This window comes from Kogia breviceps, chromosome 7 (assembly GCF_026419965.1).
Source record: "Kogia breviceps isolate mKogBre1 chromosome 7, mKogBre1 haplotype 1, whole genome shotgun sequence".
NCBI classification, from domain to species: domain Eukaryota; kingdom Metazoa; phylum Chordata; class Mammalia; order Artiodactyla; family Physeteridae; genus Kogia; species Kogia breviceps.
Genome location: NC_081316.1, coordinates 22,341,850 through 22,361,771, shown reverse-complemented (window position 1 = coordinate 22,361,771; position 19,922 = coordinate 22,341,850). Strand labels below are relative to the sequence as shown.

Sequence of the window (19,922 nt, the reverse complement as noted above, 5' to 3'; positions counted from 1 at the left end):
CCTCTCTGAACTGCTCCTGACTGCAGCCACCTGTCTCCTCCAGGGTTCTCCCTTCATCCCTCAGGGCACAGGCCGCGTGCCCGCTGCAGGCCCCACACAGCAGCCCCGGAGCTGCGCTCCCCCAGCCTGCGCCTCCACGGGGCCAGCCCTCAGCGAGGGGGGACGGGTGGTGTCAGGCTTACCCTCGGGGCCAGTGGGAGCAGAGAGCTCTCTGCTCAGCCAACTTCTTTAGCTCAGGACCAGTGTGTGCCTCTAGCCCTGAAGGCCAGTGGCGGCATCCTCCTGCTTACCCTCCTGTGCACTCAGCAGGGCTCCACACTCTCCCCTGCAGACCCAGGCAGCAAGATACCTGTTGTCCTCTGGTTCACAGCCTGCCCAAGAGTCTGGGTCAGGCCCTTGACATCCCCATTGCTTTGGCTGCGGTGCATACCACACTCAAGGTGGCCACCAAGCAGCCTGGGACTCCAGGCCCCCAACTGCATTCTTGAGGGGGTCAGCGCTCCCGATCTGATGCCGATCACGTTGATTTCAGAAGCAGAGAGTGCCCACCTCAGCTGCTCCCCTCCCTGCGTGCCTCCCACGTTTTGCTCTTTCAGGCTCAGCCTCCTGGAAGGGCTGGCGTGCCGTCCCCTCTGGGGACGTTGTCAGCAGAGGGGAGACAGAACCAGGAAGCCAGGCCTTGCCAGGGCACTGCGGCAGGGTGGGGCCGGAGGACGAAGGCCACTCCCTGCACCCCTGTGCGAGCTCACCAGTAACACCCCAGACAGGCAGGAAGGTCCTGACGATGTGGGGAGGGACAATGCCGCTGCCCTTCCAGCACACTGTGTCTCCTTAGCTGGGGCTCCTGGCAAACACCAGCTGCGTGCCCTTCTAGGACCACGGATCTGGGACCCTGCGTCCTGGCACACCTTTCCTGCTTCCTCCACCCCAGGACAACAGCGGGAGCCTTGGGGTGCCTTGGGGGTGCCCACCACCACCCGGCCTGCCCTCTTCACCCAGCTTGGTGGGCATGGCCATCCTGGGGGTCAGTTCAGGAGGAGGAAAGACAGAACCGCAGGCAGAGCTTGGGGCCTGGCCTAAGGCGGGGGTCACTGCCCGGAGCGCCCTCACACCAACACTGCCCTGGCACTCAAGGACAGTGTAGGCCACAGGCGTCCTGACACCCCCCCTCCCCGGCCATGGGATAGCCCCACTCCTCAGGGGGTGCCAACACTGGGCTGGGCGACACAAAGAGACTTTAGGAGCTCCTCGATCAGATCGTGGAGGAGGTATCCCTGCCCCGGAACCTGGCAAGCTCAGGGAGCAGGGCTGCAGGGCTTCTGGCCCATGGTCCTACCTTTGAGACTGACTCAGACTAAAGCCTGGCCCTAGCGCTCCCTCCAGACCTGAGGGGCCCCAGTGGAAGAGGGTGGGACTCGGCCCCGGGTCCTGGGGCACCTGAAGCTGGGGGCACCTGGCAGGGGCAGGTGTGACCTCCCCAGGGCTCCACGCCACCCCTCTAGGGTGCAGGCAGCTGGGCTTTTGACCCCGGTAGATCTCAGAGCAGCGTCGGGGATGGGCTCCCGGGGCCGCCCACCCGTCCGCCAGCGCCCCCGCTTTAGGGGTGGGGTTTGCGCAGAGGGACCCGGGAGGCTGTGGGGACCGTCCGCGGGGAGCCGCGGTGGGGGCGGGGTCTGGGGTGGGCGGGGCATCCGCGTCCCACCCCCGCCCCTGCCCAGTGCCCGCCCGCGCACGGTGACTCTAACCTGCTGCTCAGGTTCCTCCCCGCGCCCCGCCCCGGCTCCTCCGCGCGTCCCTCTGTCCTCTGGAGCCAGGCTCCGACAGACGGGCAGGCGGACGGACGCGCGGACTAAGGGACCAGTGGGCGGCCAGGCGCGGGGCCGCGAGAGGAGCAGGTGAGTGGCCCACCTGGCGCCCGCACCCGCTTTGGCCCTGGAGCCTCAGGGCAGCCGAGCGCACGGAGGGCGGGCTGCCCGGGACTCAGTTTCCCCAGGTGGCAGCGCGACGCGGGGCCCTGGCCTGGGTCTGCAGGCCGGGCCGGGGAGCATGGGGCATCGGGCGCGAGGGGCCGCGCCAGGCCCGCGGGCTTTCCCTGGGCTGGTGGCCGCAGCCGGGTTCCTGCGGCCTGGCCCGCCCCGTCCGGTCCTGGGGCGGCGCCGTGCGCTGGGGATGTTTGTAAGCCAGTGGCTTCTGAGTCAGCCGGCGCCTCCCAGCCCTGGGGCTCGGTGGGGAGAACCCCCTCCTCCAGTGAAGTGGTGTTGAGGAGGTCAGCCCCTGCCCCTCAAAGGATCTGCACCACTGTTGCCTGGGCAGGCTGGGGGCTCCTCAGGCGGAAACGCAGGGCCAGGGAAGCATCGGGCCGGGGTCAGGCTCTCGGTTGAGGCTGGGGCGTGGGAGTTTCAGGGAGGGAGGCTGGGGGCCGAGCTGCCGGGTCCTGTGTGCCTCCAACCTGGGCTGGGCTGGGCTGGGGCAGCCCCTGTGCCTCAGGTGTCCCGATGGCAGCGGAGGTGGGTGAGCAGGGCTCCTGGTGCTTCTGAAGTGTGCCACCGACCACCTGTGCCCCACCCAGATGTGGTGAGGCCCAGCTGCGCTGGCAGGCCCAGCCCAGCTGGCGCTTCCGCACCTCCCCCACGGCCTGTGGTGGCGGGGCCTCTCCTGGCCCTGCCCCGTGCAGTCAGGGGTCCAGCGCCGCCTGCCTCTGTCTCCCAAGTGCAAGCCCAGCGTCCTGCTCCCCACCTACAGCTTCCCAGGCTTTTCCCTCCCCCAACCCAGGGCCCCACCTGGCTCCCTGGGCCTTAAGCTGGCTCCTCCCCAAGGTCAGTCAGCTGCTGCTGGAATTTGAACTTGGAGCTGGGCCCCCTCCCCCTCCCCCGCCTGACCACTCGGCCTTCCTTTGCACCCGGAAAATGGCCACAGTGAAACCAAAGCGCAGCCTGGGCCCTGGGGCCCTCAGGGCTAGTGTCATCCCCCCCCAGTCCGCTGAAGAAGCCCCCTTACTCCCCACTGGAGCCGGCCTGTAAGTGGCCCCTCCCCCAGCTGCCTGGACCCACCTCCCTGGCTGGCCCTGAGGCCCCCCACCCCGCCCCCTAGGGGAGGCCGAATGTCACAACCTAGGTGTCTGTGTGCTCACAGGCCTCGGTTTCGCCCAGGTGTGTGTATCTGGACACACGTGCCCAGCACCCTCGGCTCAGCCCGCCAGGAATCCCATTAAGCAAACACTCGGGCTCACCTACAGAGGCCGTGAGCATTCCGGACATTCTCCACGGACAGATGGACAGAGGAATCTGGCCAAGCCCGGACCCTCGGTGGCATGTGGGAGGGGGTAGCCTGAAGCCCCTGGGTCCCTCACATGTCCTGGGAGCCTTCCCTGTAGGTAGTACCTGGTCAAGCTACCAGGTACTTGTACAAACTACCAGGTACCAGGTACTACCTGCCCTGGATACCAGCACCCCTGGCTTGCGACCCAACCCTGCAGCCCCCTAAACACTGAAGCCACAGATGGATGGCATCACTGGTGACATCTGATGTGGCACAGTGTGGACCCAGAGGTCCCCACGGAGCACAGAATCCCACAGGACATGTCAGCCTGGCCCAGGGGTACCAGGCTCTGCTCACCCCTCAGAGTGTGGGCTCCGTCTGGACTTCACCCTGGGCTCTGGGTCCTCAGGCCCCCTACCCTTCACCCTGGGCTCCAGCCTCATCTTTTGCTGCCTTTCTCCCTTGTCTGGCTCCCACCTGCCTCAGGGCCTTTAAACATGCTGTTCCCTCTGCTTGGAAGGTGCCTCTTCCCCCAACCCCCCTTCAGAGCCCCCAGGACATCTTCCTCGCAGCCCCGCTCCAGACAGCCTCTGGGGATGGGACCCCTCTGCTGGCACGTCCTGGGGGTCCCTGTAGAGGACCGAGCGTCCAGGGAGAGATGGGGCTGCAGTGAACACCAAGTGTGATGTGGAGCAGGGGTGGTCCTGGTGTGTCCAGAAGGCAGAGCTCTGCTCCCTGAGGACTGCCTGCCCAGGCAGTCGGGGCTCCAGGCCCTGGATCCGGGGAGGGATGGGGAGGAGACCCAGGCCCTGTGCTGGGGTAGCAAGGCCCCGGCCAGGTCACGATAAGGTGTCAGCTTGGCTCCCCTGTGCACTTAGGTGTGGGCCAGGCACTAAGCCCTGGACTCAGGCCACTCTGAGGTCTGCCCTCTCACCGCCAGCCAACGTCGAGGACGCCATGAGCCAATCAGGGTCCGTGAGCTGTTGCCCGGGTGCTGCCAAGTGAGCCCCCACCCCCACCCACTAGGCCCCCACCACCCGCTACCCACCCGTAGTCCCCAGGGAGGGGTGCGGCATGGGCCCCACCCTCACCAGCCCCTCCCCTGCAGTGGCAGCCTGGGCCGGTCTGACGGTGTGGCCAAGATGAGTGCCAAGGACCTGTTTGGTGAGTGAGGTTTGAGGACAAGAGGCCTCGGGGGCCAGCTCGGCTGGGAGGGTCTCGCCTACTCACTTCCCCAGGGCTCTTCCAGGCCCCCACCCAGGGAGACACAGGTCAGCCCTGGGCACCCAGAGAAGGCCCCTGGACCCTAATCAACCAGCAGGTGCTCAGGTCCCTCCCCCAAACTCTGGCCACTGAATAGCCCTCCCCACAGTGAACCAGTAAGGCGAGAGGCCTTACTAATAATTCAGGGAGCATCAATATTGATTCTCTGTGCTCTTCTCCGCCACCCGATCCTCCAGGGGTGGGGGCTCCTGCTGGACTGAGTGCCAGGTGTCTGCTCTGGGAGGGCGGGGCCTGGTTGGCCCCCACCTCCCCCAGCTCTGACCGTCCCCCATCCATGCAGTGCTGCCTCTGGAAAGCAAGGAGCCCCAGGGAGGGGCAGGGAGAGGCAGGGAGATGGTAGCTGGCAGCTCTTAGAGTTGGGGGAAGCCCTGGACCAGACCCCTCCCCAGGAAGGTGGGCAGGGGCCTCCATGAAAGGAGGCTGAGCCTCCTGCATCCGCTCCAGGACAGACCCCATCCAGACACAGTTGTGCCATCACCACTCTGAGCTGGGGATCCCGCCTGGGGACCCAGGGAGCTTCGTGTTCTGCCAGGAGGGGCCGTCCCTCCATTCCGTGCCCTTGTGTCCTTCCTGGCGACCACAAAGGGCCCACAGAGCAGCTCTCCTCCCCTGCACTCTGTCCTCCCTGCGGCCCCACCTGGGGTCCCGCCCTCAGGGGTGAGTGACCGTGTCTCCTTATTCAGAGCAGAGGAAGAGGTACTCCAACTCCAATGTCATCATGCACGAGACCTCCCAGTACCACGTCCAGGTGAGCCCCTCACCCCACGGGGCACTCCTGTCCTCCATGCTCCGGGGTCCCCGGGCCTGTGGGGAAACTGAGGCCAGGCGAGAAGTGGTCCCACAGCAGGCAGCCTGTTCTGGGCTCACCCCCGCTGGGGAGCCTCCCTCCAGTCCCGGGGAGCTCCCGGTCTGAGGGGCACAGGAACCCTGGAACCACGTTGGGGAGAGGGATGCCACGGGCAACACAGGAAGGCAAGGACAGCTCTGGGTGCCCCCTGGAAGCCCCAGTGGGAGGGAAACTGTCATCCTGGCCTCACAACAGGGAGCTAGACTGGGAGGGAGGAGGTGGAGCCGACACACTTTTCTGAGCTCCTGCAGGGACGTCCTCCATGGCTAATCCCACTAGGCCTGGACAGTCGAGATGGGTAACTGCGCTCTAGACGAACCACCAGCTCCAGAGACCTTTGCTCTTAGGTCACTTTTAATTCACACTTAGAACTCAGGAAATATGTTTTTTAATTGACCTTCCTGCTCGTGGCAGCTGGCCAAGTTCCTGGTTCCTGGTCATCATCCAAACCTGCAGGACAACAGGGCTGGGAATGGCTGAAGGGGAAGGAGGGAGGGGGACCCAGGATCAGGAAGGTGGGGGGCCTGAACCAGGAAGGTGGGGAGCCCTGGACCAGGAAGGTGAGGAGCCATGGACCAGGAAGGTGGGGATCCCTGGACCAGGAAGATGAGGGGCCTGAACCAGGAACGTGGGGAGCCCTGGACCAGGAAGGTGGGGAGCCCTGGACCAGGAAGGTGAGGAGCCATGGACCAGGAAGGTGGGGAGCCCTGGACCAGGAAGATGAGGGGCCTGGACCAGGAAGGTGGGGAGCCCTGGACCAGGAAGGTAGGGAGCCATGGACCAGGAAGATGAGGGGCCTGGACCAGGAAGGAAGGTGGGAAGCCCTGGACCAGGAAGGTGGGGAGCCCTGGACCAGGAAGGTAAGAACGTCCCTCTGCTTAGAGCCCTCCATGCCCACAGAAGCCAGGTGAGTCATTGCTTTCTGAGCCTCAGTTTTCTTATCTATACAGTGGGTGCAATGAGACATGGGAGTCCCTAGGGCTCTTGCATTGGGCTGTGTTGGTGATCAGCCCTCCCTGCCAACCTGGGCAGGCAGGGGCTGTCTTGTGTGGTCAGCTCATGACTGCTGTAGGCTCAGCATCTAGGGGCAGCTCCGCCACCACTCTGTGGGAGGGACTTTGCCCTCCTTGGTGAGGAGCCACCTGTGCCAGCGGGGCCTCCCAGCCCTTCTCCTAGACTTTGGTCCAAGCTAGCCTGTGGAAGGACCCCAGGCTGGGCCCACCTCTCCTGCCTGACCAGCAGCCAGCAAGGCTGGGGATATGGGCAGGTTTGCTGACCGCTCCCAGATGAGGAAGCTGAGGCCAAGAGGGAGGGTGAGAGGTGGTGGCAATGGGAGGTGCCACAAGGCACCAAAGCCTTGTGGGTTTGTTTATTTATTTATTTATTTATTTATTTATTTATTTGGCTGAGTTGGGTCTTCATTGAGGTACGCAGGCTTCTCACTGCAGTGGCTTCTCTTGTTCCGGAGCACGGGCTCTAGGCGTGTGGGCTTCAATAGTTGTGGCACACCAGCTCAGTAGTTGTGGCGCACAGGCTTAGTTGCTCTGTGGCATATGGGATCTTCCCAGACCAGGGCTCGAACTCGTGTCCCCTGCATTGGCAAGTGGATTCTTAACCACTGTGCCACCAGGGATGTCCCAGCATTTGTTTTATACAATTGAATTTTTGTATAGTGATTGAGTATCCTGAGACCTTGCTGAATTCATTTACTTGTTTCAGGAATTGCTTATATATTCATTGGATTTTTTTATGTACGCAATCATTTTGTCTGAAAATACAGTACTTAATTTATTAATTTTAGCCACTTTGTTTTTCTTGCTTTATTGCCCTGGCTAGAACTACCAGGACAGTGCTCAATAAAAGTAATGATAGTGGACATCCTTGCCTGTGTCCAATCTTAGAAGAAAGTATTCAGAATTCCCCGTTTTGTAAGCTGTATGTTTTTGTAGATACCCTTTACTAGAATGGGGAAGTTCCGTTCCATTCGTTGTTTGCTGAGAGCTTTTATCATGAAAGTTGTTGAATTTTATCAAATGCTTTCTCAATTGAAATGTATTTACTATTGTTAATGTAATGAATCACGCTGATATTTTAAAATGTCAAACCAACCTTGCATTTCTAGGATAAACTTCATTTACTAATGGTTTATTATCCTTTTTATGTATTGACAAGACTTATTGCTACTATTTTGTTAAGGATTTTTTTGCATTAATATTTATTAGAATATTGGTCTATAATTTTCTTTTCCTGCAATGCTCTTGGCAGGTTTGAGTATCAGAGTTATGTTGGCCTTATAAAATGAGTGGAGAAATGTTCCTACTCCTCTAGTCTTCAGGAAGAGTTTATGGAAGATTGTTGTGATTTCCCTCTTAAATGTTTGTTAGGATTCACCTGTGAGGCCCTCAATATAGGGTTTCCTTTGTGGGAAGTTTTCTTTTATTATGAATTCACTCTTATGCCTGTATGATCTGTAGTGATGTCCCCTCGTTTCTTCTGGTTATTGATCATTTGTGTTTTCTCTATTTTTTCTTGATCAGTCTTGCCAAGGTTTTATCAATTTCATCAATCTTTTCAGAACCAACCTTGGGCTTTGTTGATTTTTCTCTGTTGTTTGTGTATTTTACTAGTTCATTGGTTTCTGCTGTTATTTTCCTTCTTTCCACTTACTCTGGGTTTCATTTGATTGTCATTTTCTAGTTTCTTAAGAGGAATGCCCAGACCACTGATATTAAGTTTTTCTTCTTTTCTGACATTCATTTAAAGCTATAAAGCTCCTCAAAGGACTGCTTTAGCTATCTTCCACAAGTTTTTTGTTTTTGTTTTGTTTTGTTTTGTTTTTGCGGTACGCGGGCCCCTCACCACTGTGGCCTCTCCCACTGTGGAGCACAGGCTCCGGACGCGCAGGCTCAGCGGCCATGGCTCACGGGCCCAGCCGCTCCGCGGCATGTGGGATCTTCCTGGACTGGGGCACGAACTTGTATCCCCTGCATTAGCAGGCGGACTCCTAACCACTGCGCCACCAGGGAAGCCCCTTCCACAAGTTTTGATGTGCTTGTTTTTATTGTGGTTCAGCTCAGAATATTTTACTTTTTAAAATTTTATTTTATTGGAGTATAGTTGATTTATAATGTGTTAGTTTCAGATGTACAGCAAAGTGATTCAATTATACATATACATGTATTCCTTCTTTTTCAGATTCTTTTCCATTATAGGTTATTACAAGATATCGAATATAATTCCCTATGCTACACAGTGGGTCCTTGTTGGTTATCTATTTTATATATAGTAGCATGTGTACGTTAATCCCAAACTCCTAATTTATCCCTTCCCCACCTTTCCCCTTTGGTAACCGTTAGTTTTTTTTCGAAATTTGTGAGTCTGTTTCTGTTTTGTAAGTAAGTTCATTTGTATCATTTTTTTAAATTAGGTTCCACATATGAGTGATATCATATATTTGTTTTTCTCTGTCTGACTTCTTATTTATTTTTTTTAAATAAATTTATTTATTTACTTATTTTTGGCTGCGTTGGGTCTTCGTCTCTGCACATGGGCTTTTCTCTAGTTGCGGCGAGTGGGGGCTACTCTTTGTTGTGGTGCGCGGGCTTCTCGTTGCGGTGGCTCCTCTTGTGGTGGAGCACGGGGTCTAGGCTCATGGGCTTCAGCAGCTGTGGCACGCAAGCTCAGTAGCTGCGGCGCACGGCCTTAGTTGCTCCGCGGCATGTGGGATCTTCCCAGACCAGGGCTCAAACCCATGTCCCCTGCATTGGCAGGCAGATTCTTAACCACTGCGCCACCAGGGAAGTCCCTGACTTACTTCACTTAGTATGATCATCTCTAGGTCCATCCATGTTGCTGCAACTCAGAATATTTTCTAAATTTCCTTGTGACTTCTTTGACCCATGGGTTGTTTAGATTTTTCTTCTTTTTAAGCATTTAACCATGTAAGCATTTATAGGTATAAATTTCCCCTTAGTGCTGCTTTTGCTGCATCCCATAAGTTTTGATATGTTGTGTTTCTATTTTCATTTGTCTCTAGGTATTTTCTTATTTCCCTTGTGATTTCCTCTTTCACTCATTTGTTGTTTAAAAGTGTGCTGTTTAATTTCTACAAATATGGACCCATGATTTGTTTAAAAGTGTGTTGCTTAATTTCCAATTAATAGGGTTTTGTAGTTATCATTCTGTTATTGATTTCTAATTTAATCCCATTCTGGTCAGAGAATACACTCTGTATGTTTTCAGTCATTTGAAGTGCATGGGCAGCACGGCGGGGATGGTTTGGCTGTACAGTATTTTGCTGACAATGCGCCTCATGCAGACAGACCAGCTGCCTGATAGTCACTGCACGTTTCTGCCCACTCTTTCTTTTTTCTTTTAAAAAATATTTATTTATTTGTTTATTTATTTATGGCTGCGTTGGATCTTAGTTGCTGCACACGGGCTTCTCTCTTGATGTGGCGTGCAGACACTAGAGCACGTGGGCTTAGTTGCCCGTGGCATGTGGGATCTTAGTTCCCCGACCAGGGCTAGAACCCACGTCCCCTGCATTGGAAGGCGGATTCTCAACCACTGGACCACCAGGGAAGTCCCTATTTTTTAAAAAATATTTATTTATTTACTTACTTACTTCTTTTGGCTGCACCAGGTCTTAGTTGCGACATGTGGGATCTTCGCTGCGGCATGCGGGATCTTTTAGTTGCAGCATACAGGCTCATGGTTGTGGCATGCTAACTCTTAGTTGCAGCATGCAAGTGGGATCTAGTGCCCCAAACAGGGATTGAACCGGGTGCCCTGCATTGGGAGCGCAGAGTCTTATCCACTGAATCACCAGGGAAGTCCCCTGTGCGCTTTTTTTTTTTTTTTTTTAGCATTTTATTCATTTATTTATTTGGCTGCGTTGGGTCTTAGTTGCGGTGCTTGGGCTCTCAGCATGTGGGATCTTAGTTCCCTGACCGGGGAGCGAACCTGTGTCCCCTGAATAGGAGGGCGGATTCTTAACCACTGGACCACCAGGGAATTCCCCTGCCCAGTCTCTTTCTAACCTGCCCATGGCCATGTAGGTTGGCCTCCAAGAGTTGTGCAGAGAGCAGCTTTGTACCCATGCCACATTCTACACGTGTGCAGGTTGCCTTGGGATTATAAGAGGAAAGCATGTGGGCTGGTCCAGTGTCATCAACTCCCCCAGAGCAGCCAGGCGAGTGCAGAGCAAGGGCTCCTCCTTCTCCACGTCTTAACCAGCCAGTGTAACGCACAAGGGCTTGTTAGTACTGGGCAACAGCATAGGTGAAAGCTCATTCCTAAAGTCATAGTCTCCAGCTTCAATTTGTAATTCTTGTATTGGATGAGTCTGCATATATACGTGTGTGTGTATATTATATATATATATATATATATATATATATATATATATATATATATATATATATATATATATACATACACACACATATACTTTTTGGCCGCACCATGCAGCCTGTGGGATCTTAGTTGTGGGATCTTAGTTCCCCAACCAGGGATTGAACCCGGGCCCTCGGCAATGAAAGCGCAGAGGCCTAACCCCTGGACCACCAGGGAATTCCCCTGCATGTAAGTTTCTATATTAAAAGGCTACTTATATTTATTTTCTTGTAGACTCTCTGTTCATACCTTTTGTCAATTTTTCTATAGAGCTGTTAATCTTTTACTTATTTACATATTCTTTCATTCTTTATTCATTTATCGTTGGTATCCTTAATTATTAAACAAAACAGAGCTTTTAACAAAGTAAGAACTATCATTGTAATGCATGTTGGCCTTTTCCTGTATCAAGAAAATTAGCCTACGTCACCTCCATTATATCTATTATTATATCTGTGGGGTTTTTTTTTAATACTTTGTATGTGGTACTTTTTCTCAGGCAGAAATTTTTTTTTCATTAAGTCAAATTTGTTGGTCTTGGGCTTCCCTGGTGGCACAGTGGTTGAGAATCCGCCTGCCAATGCAGGGAACACGGGTTCGTGCCCCGGTCCGGGAAGATCCCACATGCCGCGGAGCAGCTGGGCCCGTGAGCCATGGCCGCTGAGCCTGCGCGTCCGGAGCCTGCGCTCCGCAACGGGAGAGGCCACAACAGTGAGAGGCCTGCGTACCACAAACAACAACAACAACAACAACAAAAATCGTTGGTCTTGTCTTTTTATTCCCTTTTTTTTTTTTTTCCTGTGACCCCACCACATGGCATATGCAGGATCCTAGTTCCCCGACCAGGGATCGAACCCATGCCCCCTGCAGTTTAAGCTCAGAGTTTTAACCACTGGACCACCAGGGAAGTCCTGGGCTTGTCTTTTGAGCATCTGGATTTTCTTCCTTGCTTAGCAAAGTCCCCCAGTGAAGAAGGCCTTCCTGAGACTATCAGAAATTACCTAGTATTTTCTTCTAGCACTTTCATGCTTCCATGTTCCATGGTTAAGCCTTAACTGCTTGGAGTTTCTGTGAGTGTTCACCCAGCTGTCCCAGCATTGTTTACTGAATTCAGCAAAGGTCAGCGAGGACACATGGGGGATCCTGGAAGGAGGAGGGGCCTGAGCCAGGCTTGGAGAGAGAGGAGCGGGGCGGGTCAGGGGTCCCCACGGGCTGCTCATTCCTTCCCATCACATTCACTGGGGGCCTCCTGGGGGCCCAGCACTGTCACAGGCACCGGGGAGGCAGCAGCCAGATAGCAAACAAAGAAGCATGTCGTGTCCAGCATAAAGTCGGATGATGATAAACACAGGGCAGGTCAAGGATGTGCGGACAGTGGGGCCATGGCCAGGCAGGCAGGGAGGTCGTGTCCGAGCACAGCCCGGAAGGAACAGCGAGCCGGGGGAGACCGGGCTCGGGCAGGGGTGGCACGTGCTAAGGCCCTGTCGTGAGCCTGCACCAGGGCTGCTGGGGGGACAGGGAGCCTGGTCCCGGAGCCCAGGGGCAGATTGGGTGGGCTGGGGGCTGTGTGTGTAGGGCTGCCAAGGGGTTTGCCAGGGCACGTCCATGGCCCCCACAGATATCCCCTAAGGAGAGCAGAGGACCCCCAAGGTGGGGCTTTGTCTCTTCAGAACCCCAGGGCAGGGATGTTCCCCTCAGACCCTCAGGGCTGGCCGTGGCCCCCTCAGACCCTCAGGGCGGGCCGTGGCCCCCTTGGACCCCCCAGGGCTGGCCGTGGCCCCCTCAGGCCCCCAGGGTCGGCTGCGGCCCCCTCAGACCCTCAGGGCTGGCCATGGCCCCCTCGGACCCCCCCCAGGGTTGGCCGTGGCCCCTCAGACCCCGAGGGTTGGCTGTGACCCCCTCAGACCCCCAAGGTTGGCCCTAGCCCCTCAGAGCCCCAGGGCACAGCCCCTTGGCCCTGGTTCTTGGTACCAGGAGGGCTCCACCCAGAGTGACCTCCTGCCTGCCCACCCAGCACCTGGCCACGTTCATCATGGACAAGAGTGAGGCCATTGTGTCCGTGGAAGATGCCATCCGGAAGCTGGTGCAGCTGAGCTCCAAGGAGAAGATCTGGACACAGGAGATGCTGCTGCAGGTCAACGACCAGTCGCTGCGGCTGCTGGACGTGGAATCCCAGGTGTGGTGGCAGCAGGAGGGAGGGTGTTCGCCCATCCTGCAAGGCAGGCACAGGCAGTGACCCAGACACACTGGGCCTCTGTGGGAGAGGGAACAGGCAGAGGGCCGAGGGCAGGGAGGGCCGGTTGGAGCCGAGAGTACAGGGGAGCCACGCCACACGGGGACACATCCACCTCGCCAGAGCTTCTCCACTGGCTGGACCGGGGCGGGGCCCGTGTGTGCACGTTGCCCCATGGGGTCCGTGTCCAAGCCCATGGCCAGGCCACATTCCTTTTCCGTGGCGTGAACGCCACAGGCCACGCCCACAGTCAGCCCGTGTCCCCGGCCTCCGCTCCTCGGGTCTTCCCCATGCCCATGGCCCTGAGCCCTCGTCCGTGTCTGGGACTCTGGCCATGCGCCACGGCGAGCCCGGGCCCAGCCGCCTGTCCCCCAGGAGGAGCTGGAGAACTTCCCGCTGCCGACCGTGCGGCACAGCCAGACGGTGCTGAACCAGCTACGCTACCCGTCGGTGCTGCTGCTTGTGTGCCAGGACTCAGACCAGAGCAAGCCCGACGTCCACTTCTTCCACTGCGACGAGGTGGAGGTGAGGGGCGGGCAGTGGGGGGCGGGGAGCCCAGATGCCTCCCGAGAGCCAGCCTGACGCCCCGTCCCCCCAGGCAGAGCTGGTGCATGAGGACATCGAGAGCGCGCTGGCCGACTGCCGCCTGGGGAAGAAGATGCGGCCACAGACCCTCAAGTAGGGGGGTAGGAGGGGCGGGGGGGCGGCCGGGCCTGGGGCTGGGGCAGCGGCCAGGCTCAGCGGCCCTTCATCCCACTTCAGGGGCCACCAGGAGAAGATCCGGCAGCGGCAGTCCGTCCTGCCCCCGGCCCAGGGCCCGGCCCCCATCCCCTTCCAGCGCTACGGCAGGGACTCGCCTTCCACCAAGAACCGAGTGGGCCTGCCCATGCCGCTCGGCGACCCAGGTGGGCCAAGGGGGATGGGCTGGGGGCGGCATCAGGGTTGCAGGGCGTGGGGGGGCTCAGTCAGCAGCAGCTCTGCTCCCGGCCAGGCTTTCGCCGTTGGGAGTCGCAGGACGAGGAACCGAGGGCCGTGCTGGCTCAGAAGATCGAGAAGGAGACGGTGGGTCTCGGGCCGGCAGGACCTTCCGCCCTCTCCGGGATCCTGGGGCCAGCCCCCAGCCAGCCCCCACCCCCTCCCCCAGGCCAGGGGCCAAGAGGCAGCAGGTGGGGGTGTCCCTGCAGCGGGTGACTGACCCCAGCCGGAGGCTGACCCCTGCCCCTGCTCTGACCCCAGCAAATCCTCAACTGCGCCCTGGACGACATCGAGTGGTTCGTGGCTCGGCTGCAGAAGGCTGCTGAAGCTTTCAAGCAGCTGAACCAGCGCAAGAAGGGAAAGAAGAAGGGGAAGAAGGGGCCGGCAGGTGCGGGGCAGGGGCTGGGGGGCACCAGACAGGGGAGGGGCATCGGGGTGGACACAGGAGTGGAGGTGGGGAGCACAGTGGCCACTGAGTGGAGCAAGGTCCAGTCTCAGCGGGTGGGCAACATCAGACTGAGGCCAGGCCCACCGGGGCAGCGACGGGCCGGACAGGCTTACCCCCCCACCCCCTGTCCAGAGGGCGTCCTCACGCTGCGAGCACGGCCCCCCTCCGAGGCCGAGTTCGTTGACTGTTTCCGGAAGACCAAGCTGGCCATCAACCTGCTCGTGAGTACAGTGGCCCACCCCGTCCCTCCGAGCTGATGTTGGGGGTGGGGTGCCTTGTCCCTGGTGCCACCCCACAGGTCGGCCTGCTCCCTGCCCACAGGCCAAGTTGCAGAAGCACATCCAGAACCCTAGCGCGGCCGAGCTGGTGCACTTCCTCTTCGGGCCTCTGGACCTGGTGCTGGGGCTGGGGGGAGGCAGGGGCTGGGGCGGGAGACCGGGGGCCTGGGGGGCTTGCCCCTGACTTTGGGGGAAGCAAGTGCCCACCTTGGGCAGTGGGCTGGGGCCGGCGTCTGCACTCTGAGTGCTGGGTGCGGTGGGCAGGCCAGTGGTGTTGCAGGCAGGCACAGGGTGGGAAGGGGGCCTCTGACGCCCCGCTGTGCCCCAGATCGTCAGCACCTGTGGTGGCCCAGACATTGCTCGCTCGGTCTACAGCCCCCTGCTCTCCCGAGACACTGTGGGCTTCCTGCGCGGCCACCTGGTCCCCAAGGAGATGGCGCTGTGGGAGTCCCTGGGGGAGACCTGGACACGACCCCGGTAGGGTGGTGGCATGGGGTGCACACCAGGATGGGTCCCTCGGTGGGTGGGCTGGGGGTCCTGGGTGGGGCCAGCTCTGGTGGGTGGGCACAGCTCACTCCAGGACCTCACCCCCAGCTCCGAGTGGCCTCAGGAGCCGCAGGTGCCCCCCTACGTGCCCAAGTTCCAGAGCGGCTGGGAGCCACCCCTGGACGTGCTGCAGGAGGCCCCCTGGGAGGTGGAGGGGCTGGCGTCAGCCCCCGGTGATGAGGTCAGAGCGCCCGCAGCCCCACTTGCACTCCACCTCCGCCCACTGCCCTCGCCGCGCTGCCCTCCTGGCCCAGCCCCTGCTTCACACCAAGCCCCCGTGTCCGCTTCCCCACAGCCAACTCCAGTGAGCCGCACGTCCTTCAGAAACTCCCCAAAGCATGGCCTCGCATCTGAGCCCACACCCCAGGGAGACGTCCTCCCCCAAGTCAGCTCCCCACATGCTCACAGGTAAGCTCTGCTCAAAGTGAGGGAGTGTGACGCTCACCCCTCAAATCACAGAGGCTCTGCTATGGGTACACTGCCACCAGGTGGCAGCAAATGCCTTTTTCACGACGGAAAAATAATGCTTTCCACACTAGAGCCCGGTTTCCTTTCAACTTTGTGGTGCACAATTGAGGGGAAAATGTCAAAAGCACCCATAAAGTGCTTAGATGACGTACCTAATATGTCATCTCTTTCTGTTTCTTCACGTTTATGCTTTAGAATCATGGTTAGAAATTTACTAAACCACTGAACTTAAATGGTCTCAGCGATCCCAGTTGCCCTGGTGGGGTTGATTTAGGCCCAGCCTCAGAGCCCGAGGAGGAGACTGATGGTCTAGGTGGAACAGCCTCTCTCCCTCTGGCCACACACATTTCCACAGACCATGTCTTACAGCCCCAGGGCCTGGGGAAGTCCCCATCCTTCCTCCCCTCCCCACCTACTGTCTGTTCTCAGTCCTGGCCAGGACCTGCCTGGGGAGCTCATTACCCACCAGACCCCAGGATTCAGTCTCAGGAGGGGAGGGGGCTGGAGTCCATGTTTTGAACAAGCGTGCCCCTCCCTGTGCCCCACCAGCCTGATGCCCCGGTCCCTGGCCTAGGGCCACCTTCAAGAAACATTTTCATCCTTTGACCTCCAGCCCCTGACCAGTCCAGCCTGGCCAATCCTGACACAGCCCCCCACCAGGGCCCCAGAGGCTGCCCCAGCCCTAGAACCCCCACCTCTCCAGGGTCCCGAGCCCAGCACCTGTATGAGGGGTGCCCTCGTGATCAGGGGCCAGACTGACCAGGAGGGATGGCCCAGCACGGGTGGCAGGCACAGGCCTGCTCCATGCAGGAGCTGGGACACCCTGGGACTCTGCAGCTCGCGGGCGGCCCTGTGTCGTGTCTGCAGTGCCAGAGGGGCTACGGCTCTGAAAGCATCTGGCCCTCCTCCAATGGTCAGCCGCTTTCCAGGGACGTCCTGTCGTTTCTTGGGTACATGCCTGGCTCTAGATCCCCTGGGGGGCTGGGCCTGGAGACCTCTAGGCCCCCAGGGCTAGAGGCTAGGGCAGGAAAGACCTTGCTGTGCCTACAGGCCCTTACATCCTATCCGCCTCCACTGCCCCCCACACAGGGGGGCGCCAGACGCAACGGGGCTGTCACAGTTTCCATCCCAGCTGACAGCTGCAGCCGCTGTGCCGCAGAACAGGACGCAGCCATTCACCTGGGAAGCTGCTGTCCCTGGCCCTCCCCCAGGCCCAGGAAGAGACCCCAGCCCAGCCCTGAGCCTCAGCCCCTCCCATTCCACACAGGGGCTACGAACCCACACCGGCCATGGCCAAGTACGTCAAGGTCCTCTACGACTTCACAGCCCGCAATGCGAACGAGCTGTCGGTGCTCAAGGATGAGGTCCTGGAGGTGAGTGGGGGCCGGGGAGCGGGTGGTTGTCCAGAGGAGGGGTCTGCCTGACCCCAGGGCTCCACTCTGGGTCCACAGCCTGGCACCCGCCCCAGCACAGCCTGGCTGAGGGGCCTCCCTGTCTTGGGGATCTCGGAGGGAGCCCAAGGGCCCCTGGGCTGGGCTGGGCTCAGGCTGAAGGGTGGGGTGGGCTCTCCCTGTGCTGAGTGGGGGACACCCCAGTCCAGCAGGGGCTTGTCATTCATGCCCACCCCGGGAGCCCCCAAAAGGCACTTTCCGAGTTTTGTGCCCATCCTGAATCCAGGCCACCCACTGGGGGACAGAAAGTGGAGCAGCTCGGGGGTGTGTGGGGGGGTGATCTATATCCACAACCAGGCTAGAGGCTTAGGATGCTGCTGGGAGGGACGGGGGTGGGTGGGGTAGCCCCTATGGATGGGTGGGAGGCCAGGTGGGCCAGGGCACCTGGAGGGGGTGTGTAGAATGGGGAGGAGGGAGCAGGCTCAGGGAGGACTCTGGAACTCTCTCTGGCCCATCGGTAAAAAGGGGCTCACACCGGCGGTCCCAGCACCCAGCACTGGTGCCTATGGCGGGGGGGGGGGCGCTGTGGGTCAGGGGTGATGGCAGAGGTGCGGCGCCCACAGGTGCTGGAAGACGACCACCAGTGGTGGAAGCTTCGAAATCGCAGCGGCCAGGCAGGCTACGTGCCCGGCAACATCCTGGCCGAGACCGGGCCGGAGGACGCCCTCCTGGAGCAGGTGAGGCAGAGCTCTGCTCGTCCTGCTGCAGGGGCATGCCGGGTAGCGGGGGGGGGGGGGGGGGGTTGGTGGGGCGGGGGCCAGAGAAAGACGGGGCCCGGAGCCTGAACCCTTCGGCTCTAGAGGCTGGTGCGGGGGCTCCCCGGCTCCGGGCTGAGTCTGGGAAGGTGGGGGGCTGGGCAAGTCCTGGGAGGTGGGGGAGGAGGGGCTGGGAGGGGTGCCGGGAGGGATGATAAACTGACCTAATGGCGCCCCCACCCCCGTCTCTTGTTCACCGTGCAGGGGGTGAAATACTGGGGTCCTGCCAGCCCAACCCACAAACTGTCCCCAGGCTTTGCCGGGAACAAAGGAGGTGAGGGATGGGGCCGCCAGACCCTACGGGCGGGGGTCGAGGCCCACAGCCAGCGGGGGAGGCGGTGGGGAGGGAGCCCCGGGTACGCGCCGAGCAGGCCTGAGCCGCCCGGCGCCCCGCAGAGATGATGCAGCACATGGACGAGGTCAACGACGAGCTCATCAAGAAGATCAGCCACATCAAGGCACAGCCGACGCGGCACTTCCGCGTGGAGCGCAGCCAGCCGGTGCACCTGCCGCTCACCTACGCGTCCGGCCCCAGCGAGGTCCGCGCCTGGCTGGAAGCCAAGGCCTTCAGCGCCCGGTGAGCAGAGGGGCGCACAGGGCGGGCAGGGGGCTGGCGCGGCGGCCGCCCCGCCCACGGCCAGGGCCCCGCCCTCACGCCCCCTCCCCGCTCCCTGCCCCCCGCCCCCAGGATCGTGGAGAACCTGGGCATCCTGACTGGACCCCAGCTTTTCTCGCTCAACAAGGCCGAGCTGCGGAAGGTGTGCGGGGAGGAGGGCGCCCGCGTGTACAGCCAGCTCACCGTGCAGAAGGCCGTCCTGGAGGTGAGCCGCCCCGCCCTCCGCTCCCCGCGCGCCCCGGGAAGGGGAGCTGGCGGGACACTGACCTGCGGGTCCCCCGGCTCCCCCAGAAGCAACAAGGTGGATCGGAGCTGGAGGAGCTCATGAGCAAGTTCCATTCCAAGAACCAGTGGCGGGCGGAGGAAGACAGCTAGGCCTGCGGCAGGGCGCACGGCCCGCGGCAGGGCCCGCCCCCGCGGCTGGAGTATTATTTTTGTACGTGTACGTATTTCGGACCGCGGACTCGGACGGAGAGTCGTGCCGGCTGGGGACCGGCTCGCCCGCCTCATGGCACGTGGGGCCTGTCCTCCGGCTCAGCGGTGCCCCGGCCCACACTCCCCACCTGCCCCGACGCCCACCGTAGCCAAACTTGCCACCAGGTGGTGCCAGCCCCTCGTCCGCCCGCCCGCTGAGGCCAGAGCTGTGCCGGTCCCAGACCCGGCCCTGCCCTTCCCCACAGCTCTCCCTGAGGCCGAAGAACCCACGCACGCACCCTGGGAGGGGGCAGGGGCCTTTCCTCTGGCCGCCTCCGTCCACACAGGGGTTCCTCCCAGCGCAGGTGACTCGGGCCCTGCCGCCTTCCCCACGGCCCCCTGCAGCCACTGCATCCCCATACCTCCAGGTGGCCGGCTGCGGGCCACCAGGGCAGCAGACCCCAGCCACCCAGCTGCCCTTGTCTCTGAACTGGGTGGGCTGGTGCCCTTTGCCCCCAGAGATCGCCCTCAGCGCCCACCCAGCACACGGCACCCCCAGGGTGGGCTGGGGGACTCCGGGCCCCACTGGGGTGAGGGGCATGCCGTTCTCCCTTCACCACCTGGAGGATCAAGGATGGCCTGAACACCACTCACCCGAGTTCTGGCCTTGGGCACCCCTCACCCCCACCCCAGCCCTGCCCGCTCCCCCTCCGCAGAGCCAGAAGGGAACTTTCTCTGAGCAAGTCTCAGGCCAGCCTTGCCTGGTGTGCTGTATGCTGGGGGGGAGTCTTGGAGCCCTGGGCTCTGCGGGTGGCGCCCCAGCGAGGAAAGGTGACCAAGGCTCAGAATCCACACCATTAAACCACTTAAGTCTCCCAGCAGCCCTGTGTCTGTCTCCTGGAGGTGGGTGGGGTCACTGTGGGACCTGGAGCCCCCAGGACTGCGCCTTTGG

At 60.0% G+C, this 19,922-nt stretch overlaps 1 protein-coding gene across 3 annotated transcripts; it reads left to right on the top strand.

Moving 5' to 3' along the window:
* The first annotated feature begins 1,756 nt into the window (after nt 1-1,756).
* On the top strand, nt 1,757-19,851 carry EPS8L2 (EPS8 signaling adaptor L2). 3 transcript variants are annotated; one of them, XM_059069066.2, is made up of 21 exons: nt 1,757-1,895; nt 4,137-4,229; nt 4,367-4,422; nt 5,226-5,290; nt 12,801-12,962; nt 13,395-13,544; nt 13,618-13,697; nt 13,782-13,924; nt 14,011-14,081; nt 14,256-14,382; nt 14,575-14,663; nt 14,764-14,838; nt 15,049-15,197; nt 15,315-15,447; nt 15,562-15,674; nt 17,002-17,107; nt 17,749-17,862; nt 18,145-18,214; nt 18,337-18,517; nt 18,629-18,761; nt 18,848-19,851. In XM_059069066.2, exons 2-21 carry the CDS (start codon nt 4,216-4,218, stop codon nt 18,929-18,931), a joined length of 2,115 nt encoding a protein of 704 aa, XP_058925049.1. In that variant the 5' UTR covers nt 1,757-1,895; nt 4,137-4,215; the 3' UTR covers nt 18,932-19,851. The 3 variants fall into 3 exon arrangements, with proteins under 3 accessions (XP_058925049.1, XP_058925048.1, XP_066894029.1); XM_059069065.2 differs by having other exon boundaries at nt 1,761-1,895; nt 4,137-4,259; XM_067037928.1 differs by having other exon boundaries at nt 1,806-1,895; nt 4,137-4,259; nt 13,395-13,538.
* Nucleotides 19,852-19,922: the final 71 nt, after the last annotated feature.